The sequence below is a fragment of the Macaca mulatta genome, chromosome 5 (assembly GCF_049350105.2).
Source record: "Macaca mulatta isolate MMU2019108-1 chromosome 5, T2T-MMU8v2.0, whole genome shotgun sequence".
NCBI classification, from domain to species: Eukaryota; Metazoa; Chordata; class Mammalia; order Primates; family Cercopithecidae; genus Macaca; species Macaca mulatta.
Window position 1 is genome coordinate 63,190,020 of NC_133410.1, and position 13,005 is coordinate 63,203,024.

The 13,005-nt window shown below is 36.7% G+C and overlaps 1 protein-coding gene across 1 annotated transcript; it reads left to right on the plus strand.

The window, feature by feature from the left end:
- The first annotated feature begins 1,158 nt into the window (after positions 1-1,158).
- JCHAIN (joining chain of multimeric IgA and IgM) lies at positions 1,159-12,597 on the plus strand. Its single transcript, NM_001260886.1, is given in 4 exon segments — positions 1,159-1,368; positions 5,568-5,691; positions 10,854-10,934; positions 11,604-12,597. Coding segments are annotated over 4 exon segments (480 nt in total). The 5' UTR covers positions 1,159-1,304; the 3' UTR covers positions 11,815-12,597.
- Positions 12,598-13,005: the final 408 nt, after the last annotated feature.

Genomic DNA, 13,005 nt, shown 5'->3' on the forward strand with positions numbered 1-13,005 from the left:
AGTGGGAGTGCAGGGGGTGCTCCCCAAAAGCTCAGTTAGAAAAAAATGACACTAATTAAGTGAAAAAATTTTTACACAAAATACTGCAGTGATTCAGTTTTCTGTTGAGGCATCTCAAATACAAATCATCTTATGGGTTTACAATTCTGAAAGGTGTAACTAGACACAAGGTCTGTCTTAATGTTATCAAATTAAAATATGGCAACTTATTTATCTAGTATCTACCAGCTTGTTTTTCGAGATAGAGTCTCCCTCTGTCACCCAGGCTAGAGTGCAGTGATGCCATCTCGGCTTACTGCAGCCTCTGCCTCCCAGATTCAAGTGATTCTCCTGCCCTAGCCTCCTGCATAGGTGGGATTACAGGCGCTCGCCACCGTGTGCAGCTCATTTTTGTATTTTTAGTAGAGACAGGGTTTCACCATGTTGGCCAGGCTGGTCTCCAATTCCTGACCTCAAGTGATCCACCTGCCTGGGCCTCCCAGAGTGCAGGGATTACAGGTGTGAGGCACTGTGCGCAGCTGAGTATCTACCAGTTTCTAATTCCAGTTCCATATTTCAGCTTATAAAATAACTGAAAGTAATCAAAATATATATTTTGTAAGGTATATACAATGTATATATTTTGTAAGGAATATACAATGCATATATTTTGTAAGAAATATACAATGCATATATTTTGTAGGTATATACAATGTATATATTTTGTAAGGTATATACAACGTATATATTTTGTAAGATATATACAAAATATATATTTAAATCTGATAGCTTGGTTAATTAAGGACTAGTATAAAAAATTAGCATAAGGTACACTTGGGACCTTAAAGGACTTTCATTTCTCTCCCTTCATCTCTCCTCCTTCACTTCACTTCATTTGTTATTCTAGGCATGGCAAATGTCAGATATCTGATTTGAAGACTAATATGAATATATCTAGGTAATAAAATGGAAAGTCCCTATTTCAACATTCTTAATGGAATCCTTCTTTGAAATTATTATTAGTCTTCTGGTTTAAACATTTATATAGTGTAAATGCAAAATAAAAATGATTGCATCAAATTATGGGTTTTTTTTTTTTTTTTTGGATGCTTTGCAAGAAAATACTTAAATGTGAGTCATATGTTTTTCCAGTTCGGCATTTAAACTTCAGACTTCAACCACAGTTGTGATTGTTTTTAGTTTGTTAGCTGCCTGGAGTGTTATTTTAAGAAAGCAGAAGCACCATCATTTGCACACTCCTTATAGATCACACACCTTAACCCTGACTTTTTTTGCTCCAGTTTTTCAGAAGAAGTGAAGTCAAGATGAAGAACCATTTGCTTTTCTGGGGAGTCCTGGCCATTTTTGTTAAGGCTGTTCATGTAAAAGGTATGTGATATTTAGAAAATCAAAGGAAAAATATAGGACAGATCTTTTTTTCAGTTTTAAACATTTATGCCTATGCTTTGGTTGGCCAGCAGGCCAGCTACTTTTTCCTAACATGCTTTCATCTTTCTATGGCAGTTGTCTTTACACAGATAAGAATCTTTTAATTATTTTTTCTCTTCTATTAGTTATTTGCCTACTACAAACTAGAGAATAAGAAATTAGCTAACTACAGATAGTCCTACTTATATGAATGTCCACATTGAATCTTAAAAATCTGTAATCCTTCCCTTGAGTCTCTTAAATTAATATTCTGGAGAAGTGAAATAATAATTACTGTAAGTACAACATGGAATGCATTGGGATTTTATTTCCCCAAAGAGGCTGGTATTGGTTTTAACAGCTTTCCTGGATCTGAGCCCACAGATTTATTATGACCCTTTAGCAATGTTTAATGTTATACAGGTTGCCTATAAATTGATGACTGAACTTTTATTTTGTTTATTGATCTTTCAAACAACTTCAGAAAATGGAATACATTCTGAATTTAGAGGTACAGTATTAAATAATTTTCATTTAGAAGGGCACATTAAAATTTGTCTGGATTGTTCCTATCACTGAGTCTGTGGTTCTTCTTTCAAGACAAATAATGACAGAAATGTGATTAGGAATAGGCATTTTATATATATATAAAATACTAATTTAGCATCAAGAATAACTTTCTAATGATTTAAAATATAAAATATTACTAAAGGATGTACAACATAAGTATTTGTACATATCTAAAAATATATGATATATATAATGGGGCTATTTCCCTATAAACCCTACAAAGTTGAAAGTTGAAAATATCAAAAGTATATTTTCAACCTTCAACTCATAATGACTTTATAGGGAGGTAGCCCCATTGTGGCTGAAGATCATACTGAATGCATATCACTTTCACAGCATCATAAAGTAGGAAAATTGTAAGTAGAACCATGGTAAGCTGGGGACCATCTGTATATAAAATAGCTATCACTTACTGAATATGATATTCTAGGTGTCATGCTAATTCCTTTACATATAATATTCCATTTAATTCTCTCAGTAACCATGTGAAGATAAATACTATTATTACTTCTGACATACAGTTGAGCCAGTTGAGTCTTACAGAGGTGAAATAACTTACCAAAGTCATACAGCAAGCAAGAGAGTAAGTAGAACCCAGCAATCTGACCCTATAGCCCACACTCCTACTATCCTATTCTGCCTTGTGTAAGGCAATCACTTTTTAGTAAACTCATTATGGTCATATCTAGCATATGTTGTTAAATCTATTTTCTTATTTGTTTGAACTGAATTACATTTAACAAATATTCATTGAACAGCTACTATGTGTCAGATGCTCTTGGAATAAAGTAAAGCACAGTCCGTAATACCAGGTTTGTTAGGAAAAATACTGCCTATTGGTGAGATCAAATATTAGACTCTAAGTCTTGGTGAATTGAAAGTATTTGTAAATTTTCTGACAGCTATGTATTTCTGATAGATATTAGGCTGCCTAATATTTTTATATATTAACTTCCCAGGTTTCTGGTAAGGAAATAATTATATGTCATAATAGAATATAGACATTTTCTATTTAAGACTTAATAGTTAAGTCACTCCTCAACAATCTGTATTTTTGGTCAGGCATTATGTGCTTATTTATGTTTCACTGAGAAAAAACATTTAAGAGTCATGGATACACAAGTAGAAAAGAGGACATCATTTAGGTCATTTTACCTTTTTCAGATGATAATGAGTTATTTCATTACTTTGAATTGACTCCATAATGTTTCTTTCCAATATTACACAGACTGTGTCAGAAGATTTATTAGGAACTTATGAATAATGGTATAATAATGCATTATAAAGTGCTTCAAACAATTACAAGTACAATAACAATGGTCTTAAAATGTTTTTGTAGTGGCTTTTATCATTAAGACTGAAATACTGCACTAGGTCCTCTCTGCTCTGGGAATCGTCTCAGGAACAGACTTCCAGTTAAAATTGTAACTATTCTGATCATTTAAACTTTATAACTTGAATTCGTGTGCTAAATCTGTGGTTTTTTTTTAGTTGAGGCTTAATGAGAGGAATTGTTAAAGGTCACTTAGCTAAAATTATATGAATAAAGCATATTTAACATCATCGTTATTATTATTATTATTTTTTGAGATGGAGTCTCGCTCTGTCACCCAGGCTGGAGTGCAGTGGTACAATCTCAGCTCACTGCAACCTCCAACTCTGAGGTTCAAGCGATTCTTCTGCCTCAGCCTCCCTGGTAGCTGGGACTACAGGTGTGCACCACCACGCCTGGCTAATTTTTGTGTTATCAGTAGAGACAGAGTTTCACCATATTGACAGGCTGGTCTGGAACTCCTGAACTCATTATCCACCCACCTTGGCCTCCCAAAATGCTGGGATTACAGGCGTGAGCCACTGCACCCAGCCAGCATCATCGTTATTATTAATTAGCACTCTTATTTAATAGCATTATTTATGTAAAGCTATTATTGAATTTTTAGAATCTGGTAATTTGCTGGGCATTCTGGCTCACGCCCATAATCCCAGCACTTTGGGAGGCCAAGGCGGGTGGATCACCTGAGGTCAGGAGTTCGAGACCAGCCTGACCAACATGGTGAAACTCGGTCTCTACTAAAAATACAAAAATTAGATGGGCATGGTGGCACATGCCTGTAATCCCAGCTACTTGGGAGGTTGAGGCTGGAGAATCGCTTGAACCTGGGAGGCAGAGATTGCAGTGAGCTGAGATTGCGTCATTGCACTGCAGCCTGGGCAACAAGAGTGAAACTCTGTCTCAAAAATAGAAAATTAAAATAAAATCTGGTAGTCCAAATCCAGATGATACAAAATTTCCTTTGTTTATTCCTTGCAATACTTATCAAGGTTGGGTGCGGTGGCTCTGTAATCCCAGCACTTTGGGAGGCTCGAGGCAGGTGGATCACTTGAGGTCAGGAGTTTAAGACCAGCCTGGGCAACATGGTGAAACTCCATCTGTGCTAAAAAAACCACAACGATCTAGCCAGGCATGATGGTGCACACCTGTAGTCCCAATTACTTGGGAGGCTGAGGCAGGAAAATCGCTTGAACCCAGGAGGCAGAGGTTGCAGTGAGCTGAGATTGTGCCACTGCACTCCAGCCTGGGTGACAGAGTGAGACACTATCTTAAACAAACAAACAACTTATCAGAACTTTTTGTCTAATATTCAGATTAGACAATAAATTTTGACATTCAAAGTTAAGGCTTTAATGGTCATATGTGTATTTATTCATTTATTCATTTTTTAATGTATACAGGCATATTCAATTGAGATTGTACCTCATAATATTTCTAAATTGCTTTTGCAAATTTATAGCACTTTATGTCATACGTACTCTATCTTTTAAAATAATTCTTTTTTTTTCCTTTTTTTTGAGATGAAGTCTCACTCTGTTGCCTAAGCTGGAGTGCAGTGGCACGATCTTGGCTCACTGCCACCTCCATCTCCCAGGTTCAAGTGATTCTCCTGCCTCAGCCTCTCAAGTGGCTGGGACTACAGGCATTCACCACTATGCCCGGCTAATTTTTGTATTTGTAGTAGAGATGGGGTTTCACTATGTTGGCCAGGCTGGTCTTGAACTCCTGACCTTGTGATCTGCCCACCTCGGCCTCCCAAAGTCCTGGGATTACAGGCATGAGCCACTGCACCCTGCTTAAAATAATTCTTATAAGAAATTTAGTCTTTATTATTTTTTATTGAATTATGTACTATGATAATCTGTTATGAAAAGGCAGATAATTGTGGTAGAGAGTATTTAAAAGTCATACAAAATAAGGTTATCTTGGAGGAAAACATGCCTGTTCTTAACTATAATACAATTTATACAAAAAAATTTTAAGTACAAATGAGAGTTCAGGAAGGATGTGAAAATCAGAATTATTTCATCCCAGATTCCCATCCCCTGGTTCAAGAAAAAAGTGAAAATTCCTTTTAGAGTACTTTTGGATTTCCTTCACTGTGATGTAAGATTCTGCTTAGAGAACAAATGGATAAAGCTGAGACAAACCAACCATAAAACTATTTTTCTGCAGGCAAGAAAGATAAAATAACTCAATACAAAATATATAAATTGACATTTGTTTTCCTTTCTTTGTAATACGTTTACCTTTCAAGCTCAAGAAGGTGAAAGGATTGTTCTTGTTGACAACAAATGTAAGTGTGCCCGGATTACTTCCAGGATCATCCGTTCTTCCGAAGATCCTAATGAGGACATTGTGGAGAGAAACATCCGAATTATGTATGTGGCATTCCATATTCCTTTTTTTCCTGTTCTAAGCAGAGATGCTTTCTGACACTAAGCATTGTTTGAATGTAATACCTACATCTTTACTCCTCTTTTTGCTGTGTAGCACTTTACATCAGTAAAGAATTGAATCTTGTGAATGAGCTTGAGGCAATTTTATTGAAATTAGAGGTAAGAATGAAAGATTATAGGCAATCTAAAATCAGTGGGCTACATCAAATTATAAACAAAGGCTGTTATCTAGTCATCAGCATGCACTGTTTATATGAAGTTATTTCTATTTATTTATTTTTGTTGGCTTGTTTTTGAGACACGGTCTCACTCTGTCACCCAGGCTAGAGTGCAGTGGCAAGATCACTGCTTACTGCAGCGAACTCCCAGGCTTAAGTGATCCTCCTCAGTAGATGGAACTACAGGCATGCACCACCACACCTGGATAATTTTTTATTTTTCTCTAGAGACAGGGTCTCACTATGTTGCCCAGGCTGTTCTCGAACTTCTGAGCTCAAGCGATCCTCCTGCCTTGGCCTCCCAGAGTGCTAGGATTACAGGCCTGAGCCACCACGGCTGGCCAAGTTATTTCAATTTGAATCAGAACTTTCAGTTGCCCTTGATCAGTTCAAACTGAAACTGCAGATAACACTAAAGTCTTATTTTGTACCATATATAGATAACTGAGTCTTTTACACTGTAATCAGATGTCTGCATCGAGATAAGGCAGACTGATCACATTAACTAATTTGATTCGATCTCACTTTTAGATTGGATTTCAGATATTCATTTCATTTCACACACAGTCCAGAGTTATATGCTATATAGCTCTTTTTCAATAGCAAGAATGCTGATACTATTTGAGAAATTAGATTTCTATTGGATCCAATCAGTTATAAGTTTTCCTTGTAAACCACTCCTACCTTAATAGTTTTTCCCCAATCAAATCTCCTATAGAAAGAGAACAAGGCATTCCATTCCTTTCAATCAATGGGAAAAGTATAATGTGTTTAAGAATTTTGTTTTAAGTTCTGTCTGGGACACTTAATAGCTGTGTGTTCTTGTATGCAAGTTACTTATCTACTTTGAACTTCAACTTTTTCATCTTTAAATGAGGAAAAAAATCACACTTAACTCATAGGATTATTGTAAAAATAAATAGAGAATATTCCTTTTAGAGCTTATGTATTTCTGGGACATATTAAAAATATTTACTATTATTTATTCACCTAATCTATGTGCCAATTATTGTCACTATCCTGCTTAAAAGCCTTGTGATGGTTTCCCCAACATTGATCTTAGGATCTATTACAAATGCCTCAGCCTGACCTACAAAGCTTAGCATAACTCTCAAGATCATCCATTGCCACTTTTCTTTTACTTTATGTTTAAAAATTCAGCACTACTGGGGCTGGGCGTGATGGCTCACGCCTGTAATCGCAGCACTTTGGGAGGCCAAGGCGGGCAGATCACCTGAGGTCAGGAGTTTGAGACCAGTCTGGCCAACATGGTGAAACCCTGTCTCTACTGAAAATACAAAAATTAGCCGGACGTAGTGGCAGGTGCCTGTAGTCCCAGCTACTCGGAAGGCTGAGGCAGGAGAATTGCTTGAACCCGGGAGGCGGAGTTTGCGGTGAGCCGAGATCGCATCATTGCTGCACTCCAGCCTGGGGGACAAGAGCAAGACTTCCTCAAAAAATAAAAAATAAAAATAAATAAATAAATAAATTCAGGACTGCTGTAATGTCTCTATTTCCCCACATTCACAGTGCTTTTATACTTGTTAGTTCCTCTGTTTGAAGAACTCTGTCCCATCCCTCTTAGCCTAGTTAACTCCTTCTCAATGTGCATGTCTTAGTTCAGCCATCACTTCCTCTAGCAGGTTTTCTTTGACCACTGAGATCCTGCCCACATAGCTTCGTGTTAGGGATAGAACAGCTGGAGTAGTGGGTAATTGGAAAGAATGGCATACATGACATTGGCACTTAAGCCATGTTGAAGAGTGTCTATCTTATGTTTAAACCTCCAGGAGATTTTTAAAATGGCTCTCCATGATCTTCTAATTCATCTTTTTATTTTATGAAATGACTCTTTTTATATTATATTGTTTACTGAAATCAGATAATTTAGATACTTCATGACACTTTGCCTGATGTGTTGATCTTCTCTGTTCTGATTTCTGAAAGTATATTACCATTGCTGTGCCATTATGGTATTATTATTATTATTATTATTATTATCATTATTGTTATTTTGAGATGGAGTCTCCCCCTGTCACCCAGGCTGGAATGCAGTGCTGCAATCTTGGCTCACTGCAATCTCTGCCTCTTGGGTTCAAGCAATTCGCTTGCCTCAGCCTCCCCGAGTAGCTGGGACTAAAGGCACGTGCCACCATGCCCAGCTAATTTTTTTTTGTACTTTTAGTAGAGACAAAGTTTCACCATATTGGCCAGGCTAGTCTCAAACTCTTGACCTCAGGTGATCTGCCCACCTTGGCCTCCCAAAGCACAGACATGAGCCACCATGCCTGGCTATTTTTTTTTTTTTTTGAGATAGAGTCTCACTGTGTTGCCCAGGCTGGAGTGTAGTAGCATGATTTTGGCTCACTGCAACATCTGCCTCCCGGGTTCAAACAATTCTGCCTCAGCCTCCCGAGTAGCTGGGACTACATGTGCGTGCCACATCTCTCGGCTAATTTTTGTATTTTTAGTAGAGACAGGATTTCACCATGTTGGCCAGGCTGGGCTTGAACTCCTGACTTCAAGCAATCTACCCGCCTCAGCCTCCCGAAGTGCTGGGATTACAGGCATGAGCCATCATGCCGAGCCTGCCATTATGGTATTATTCCCAACTCCATTACTTACTAAAATGATGTGACTTTGGGCAAGTTACTTAACTAAGTCTTTTTCTTAAACTTTAAAAAAAGGGATAATTATGTATGTATGTGTGAATATATACACATATACTTTATAGGATTGTGAGGATTAAATACAATAATTCATAAAAGAACAGCATTTGGCTTATAGTAGCCTCTCAAAAATGTTTATTACCTTGTCTTTCTCATTATTTAAAGCTTTTTCTGGTATTACTAGAGTCTTTACAGTCTTGTTAAGAATAGATTCATTCATTCATTCAACAAATGTTTATTTAGTAACTGCCAAATATTAAGGGTTGGCGGTGGGGATAAAACAGTTTATTTAAAATACAGTCCATTTCTTAAGAGAATTTATAGTCTAACAGGAAACCTTAAACAATTAAAAAGGCAATTACAATTCTGTATTGTAAGTGCTATGATAGGAACGGGCATGGGTTGTTATAGGAGCACTGAGGAGGGGTACCCAGTCCAATCCTCAGGGAGAGGAGAAGGGTGGCAGTGGGAGGCAGGAAAGGGTGTTTGGAATAAGTGGTGGGATGGATGATGGCTGTCAGCTCAATAGGAGTTTGCTGGCTAAATGTGTGTGGGGAGTGAGAGAATTAATAGGTGGGGCAGGTCATTCCAGGAAAAGGAAACAGGATTGCTGTAAGGATTATATGAGATCATCACATAATATGCTTAGCATAGTACCAGGCACACTGTAACCAGTATTATATGTTAGAACTGTTATTGTTAAGATGGGAGATGAGAAAAGCATGGCACGTTTGTGGAATTGCAAGTGATTGTTTACAGCTGGCATGCATTGTGGAGCGTGACATTGTGAGAGATGAAGCTGGAGAGTTAGGGGCATATTAGGATGTGCCTTCTATGCTATTTTGAGGATACCCTGTTATCTGTGGAGAGACGCTAGAGGTTTTAAGCAGAGAAGGAAATTTTTTTTTTTTTTTTTTTTTTTGAGACAGAGTCTTGCTCTGTCGCCCAGGCTGGGGTGCAGTGGCCGGATCTCAGCTCACTGCAAGCTCCGCCTCCCGGGTTTAGACCATTCTCCTGCCTCAGCCTCCCGAGTAGCTGGGACTACAGGCGCCCGCCACCTCACCCGGCTAGTTTTTTGTATTTTTTAGTAGAGACGGGGTTTCACCGTGTTAGCCAGGATGGTCTCGATCTCCTGACCTCGTGATCCGCCCGTCTCGGCCTCCCAAAGTGCTGGGATTACAGGCTTGAGCCACCGCGCCCGGCCAGAGAAGGAAATTAAGCTTGCATTTTAGAAAGGACGTTTGGCCATAATGTGACCAGTGCTTTGAAGGGGTCAAGACAAAAGGAAGACATTGTTATAATCTAGGAGAGGATAGTGGTGTCCTGAATTAAGGCAGTAATAATGAGAAGAGAGGCAAGTGGATGGATTTCACACATGAAAATAATTAGAATCAACCGGACTGTGAGATTGAGTAGATATGTGACGGGGGAGGATTCAGGTATGATAACCAGGTTTCTGGCTTGGATGGTATTGCTAAATACTGAGTTAGGAAACACAAGTTTTTCGTTGTTCCTTTTGGTAGGGAGGGGCATATGAGAAGGAATGATGACTTAGATGAAAAAAATTTTAAAGTTAATGAAATCACCTGAACTCGTTGACAATCATTATCTAATTTTTCATAGGACATCACAATGAAAAAGTTCCAGCTTTGCTACTTAATTTTTGTGTGAACTTGGGTGGACCACTAACCTCTCCTATTTATGACTTCCTCTCCTCTAAAATCTGGATAATAATATCTGTCTGTCCATTTCACAAATATTGAACATATTCCATATGCCACATACCTAGCTAGGCACTGGGAATATATAAATGTTTTTACTTCAAGGAACTTACATAGCCCAGGGAAGCAACCACTCTGTAGACAAGCAACTATGATATGGTATTCAATATAATAAATATATATGAGCATTAATGAGACTGCAGAGGAAGAAGTTTGTTGAAGGGTGAGGATAACATCAATATAATTATTACAAAGGTAAAACCTGAGTTGAGTTTTAAAGGAAAAGCAAAAATTTGCCAAGTCAGCAAAGATAGTTGACAGCGGAGTTGCCGTGAGGTTTATTTTGAATGAGACATATTTAAAACATAGCAAGTTACTATAAAAATCTGAGTAATGGTATTACTCTAGAGTGCTTATAGAGTGCTAAATACAATGATAAGTACTGTTCTGATGAAATAGTGGCAGTATACCTATTACCAAAAACAACAATATCTGTATTTCATTGTTTTAACTTTGTTTTCTTTATTTTCTTTTAGTGTTCCTCTGAACAACAGGGAGAATATCTCTGATCCCACCTCACCATTGAGAACCAAATTTGTGTACCATTTGTCTGACCTGTAAGATATATTTTTTTCCATAGTAACATAGATGTGGAAGTTAATAGCTTTTAATTTTTTCCGTGTAAGAATGTTTTTCAAAATTTGTTGGAGTATAAACATTTACAAATATAATCTGAACTTTTGAATACATTAATTCCTATGTTAATTATTAGGTATCATAAATTCATAAAACTTTGTCACAGATAAAATTTATCTATACATTTTTTCTAAAGAAAAAATTATTGGCATTCATAGAAAGGCCAATTTCTCTTAATAGTTCAATAAGTAGATTTGATCTTATGAACAGGCAGGTGTTTCTTTGGAAATGACAGACTCCAACATCAATTTTTTAAAAAAAATTCTCCCTTTCTTGTTGCTATAAATAACTTGTTTAAACAGGTATACAGTTGGGAATAAGCCTAACACAGTAGAAATTGCTGTATGGTATAGATAAAATAATCGTATTATCACATCATTAATCATATTGCTTATTTTCAACTAATATACATTAAAGATTGGAAAATCCCATAAGCTCTTCTGTATTGTAGAGCTTCTTATGTCTGAAAGGAGTCGTCCTTTGCTGTCACGTCAGAGCTGCAAGAACTAATTGATTTTGGATTGAAATGTGTAGTCGCATTTTGAGACAGCATTTGAGGGGATTGTCTAATGCATGTGTTTGCTTTTCAGCTGTAAAAAATGTGATCCTACAGAAGTGGAGCTGGATAATCAGATAGTTACTGCTACCCAGAGCAATATCTGTGATGAAGACAGTGCTACAGAGACCTGCTACACTTATGACAGAAACAAGTGCTACACAGCTGTGGTCCCACTCACATATGGTGGTGAGACCAAAATGGTGCAAACTGCCTTAACCCCAGATTCCTGCTATCCTGACTAATTTAAGTCATTGCTGACTGCATAGCTCTTTTTCTTGAGAGGCTCTCCATTTTGATTCAGAAAGTTAGCATATTGTTTACCAATGAATTTGAAACCAGGGTTTTTTTTTTTTTTTTTTGGATGATGTAAAACCAACTCCTTGCCACCAAAATAATTAAAATAGTCACATTGTTATCTTTATTAGGTAATCACTTCTTAATTATATATTCACACTCTAAGTATCAAAATCTGCCAATTATCATGCTCACCTGAAAGAGGTATGCTTCCTTAGGAATACAGTTTCTAGCATTAAACAAATAAACAAGGGGAGAAAATAAAACTCAAGGAGTAAAAATCAGGAGGTGTAATAAAATGTTCCTCACATTTCCCCCCCCTTCTTTTTTTTTTGCCTTTGTCTTGGAGAGTCAGAGCTTCTGCATTTTCTTTACTATTCTCTTTAAAACAAGTTTTACTGTGTAGAGAATACATATGTATAAACATAGGTCAAATATATGTCTTCATTAGGAAAATAATCGGAAAACATGTTCTAGAACTATTTACAAAAATAATTTAAGATGAAATCTCTAATATTTATAAAACTAGCTAAATAAATGCATAATTAAAAATATATTTGGACATAATAGACTTGGAAGCAGATGATACAGACTTCTTTTTTTTCATAATCAGGTTAGTGTAAGAAATTCCCGTTTGAAACCATCCATTTTGTCACTGAACCTTGTGAAATATATGTATTTCTTGGTACGTATTCTCTAGCACAGTCTGAGCAATTAAATAGATTCATAAGCATATACCTGTGTGAAATAATTTGTTGGACAAATTTTGCTCATGTTAACTTTATGTAAGTTAACTCGCTATTGATGAATGGTTTGTAAGTATGATGTAACGATGCATTAATTACAGAACTCATACATGTACATATTTGAGGTGGCTTTGCCATTTTATACCCATAATTAAATAAAAGGGCAAAAATCCCTCCTGATAAATACCATGTTTATCATGGTACATAAAACTTCTTTATGGCAGAAAGCCAAGGCCAATTGACATATATATTTAAGGGTACTATGGAAAGTAAATGCTAACTCGGATTTTAAACAGTGGGAGAATGATTAGTAAGAGTTGGTTTCTTGAAAAGGAATTGTTCTGTTTCCTTCTTTTAAAAAAATGGTAATAGTCATTTTTAGTGACTTCCACC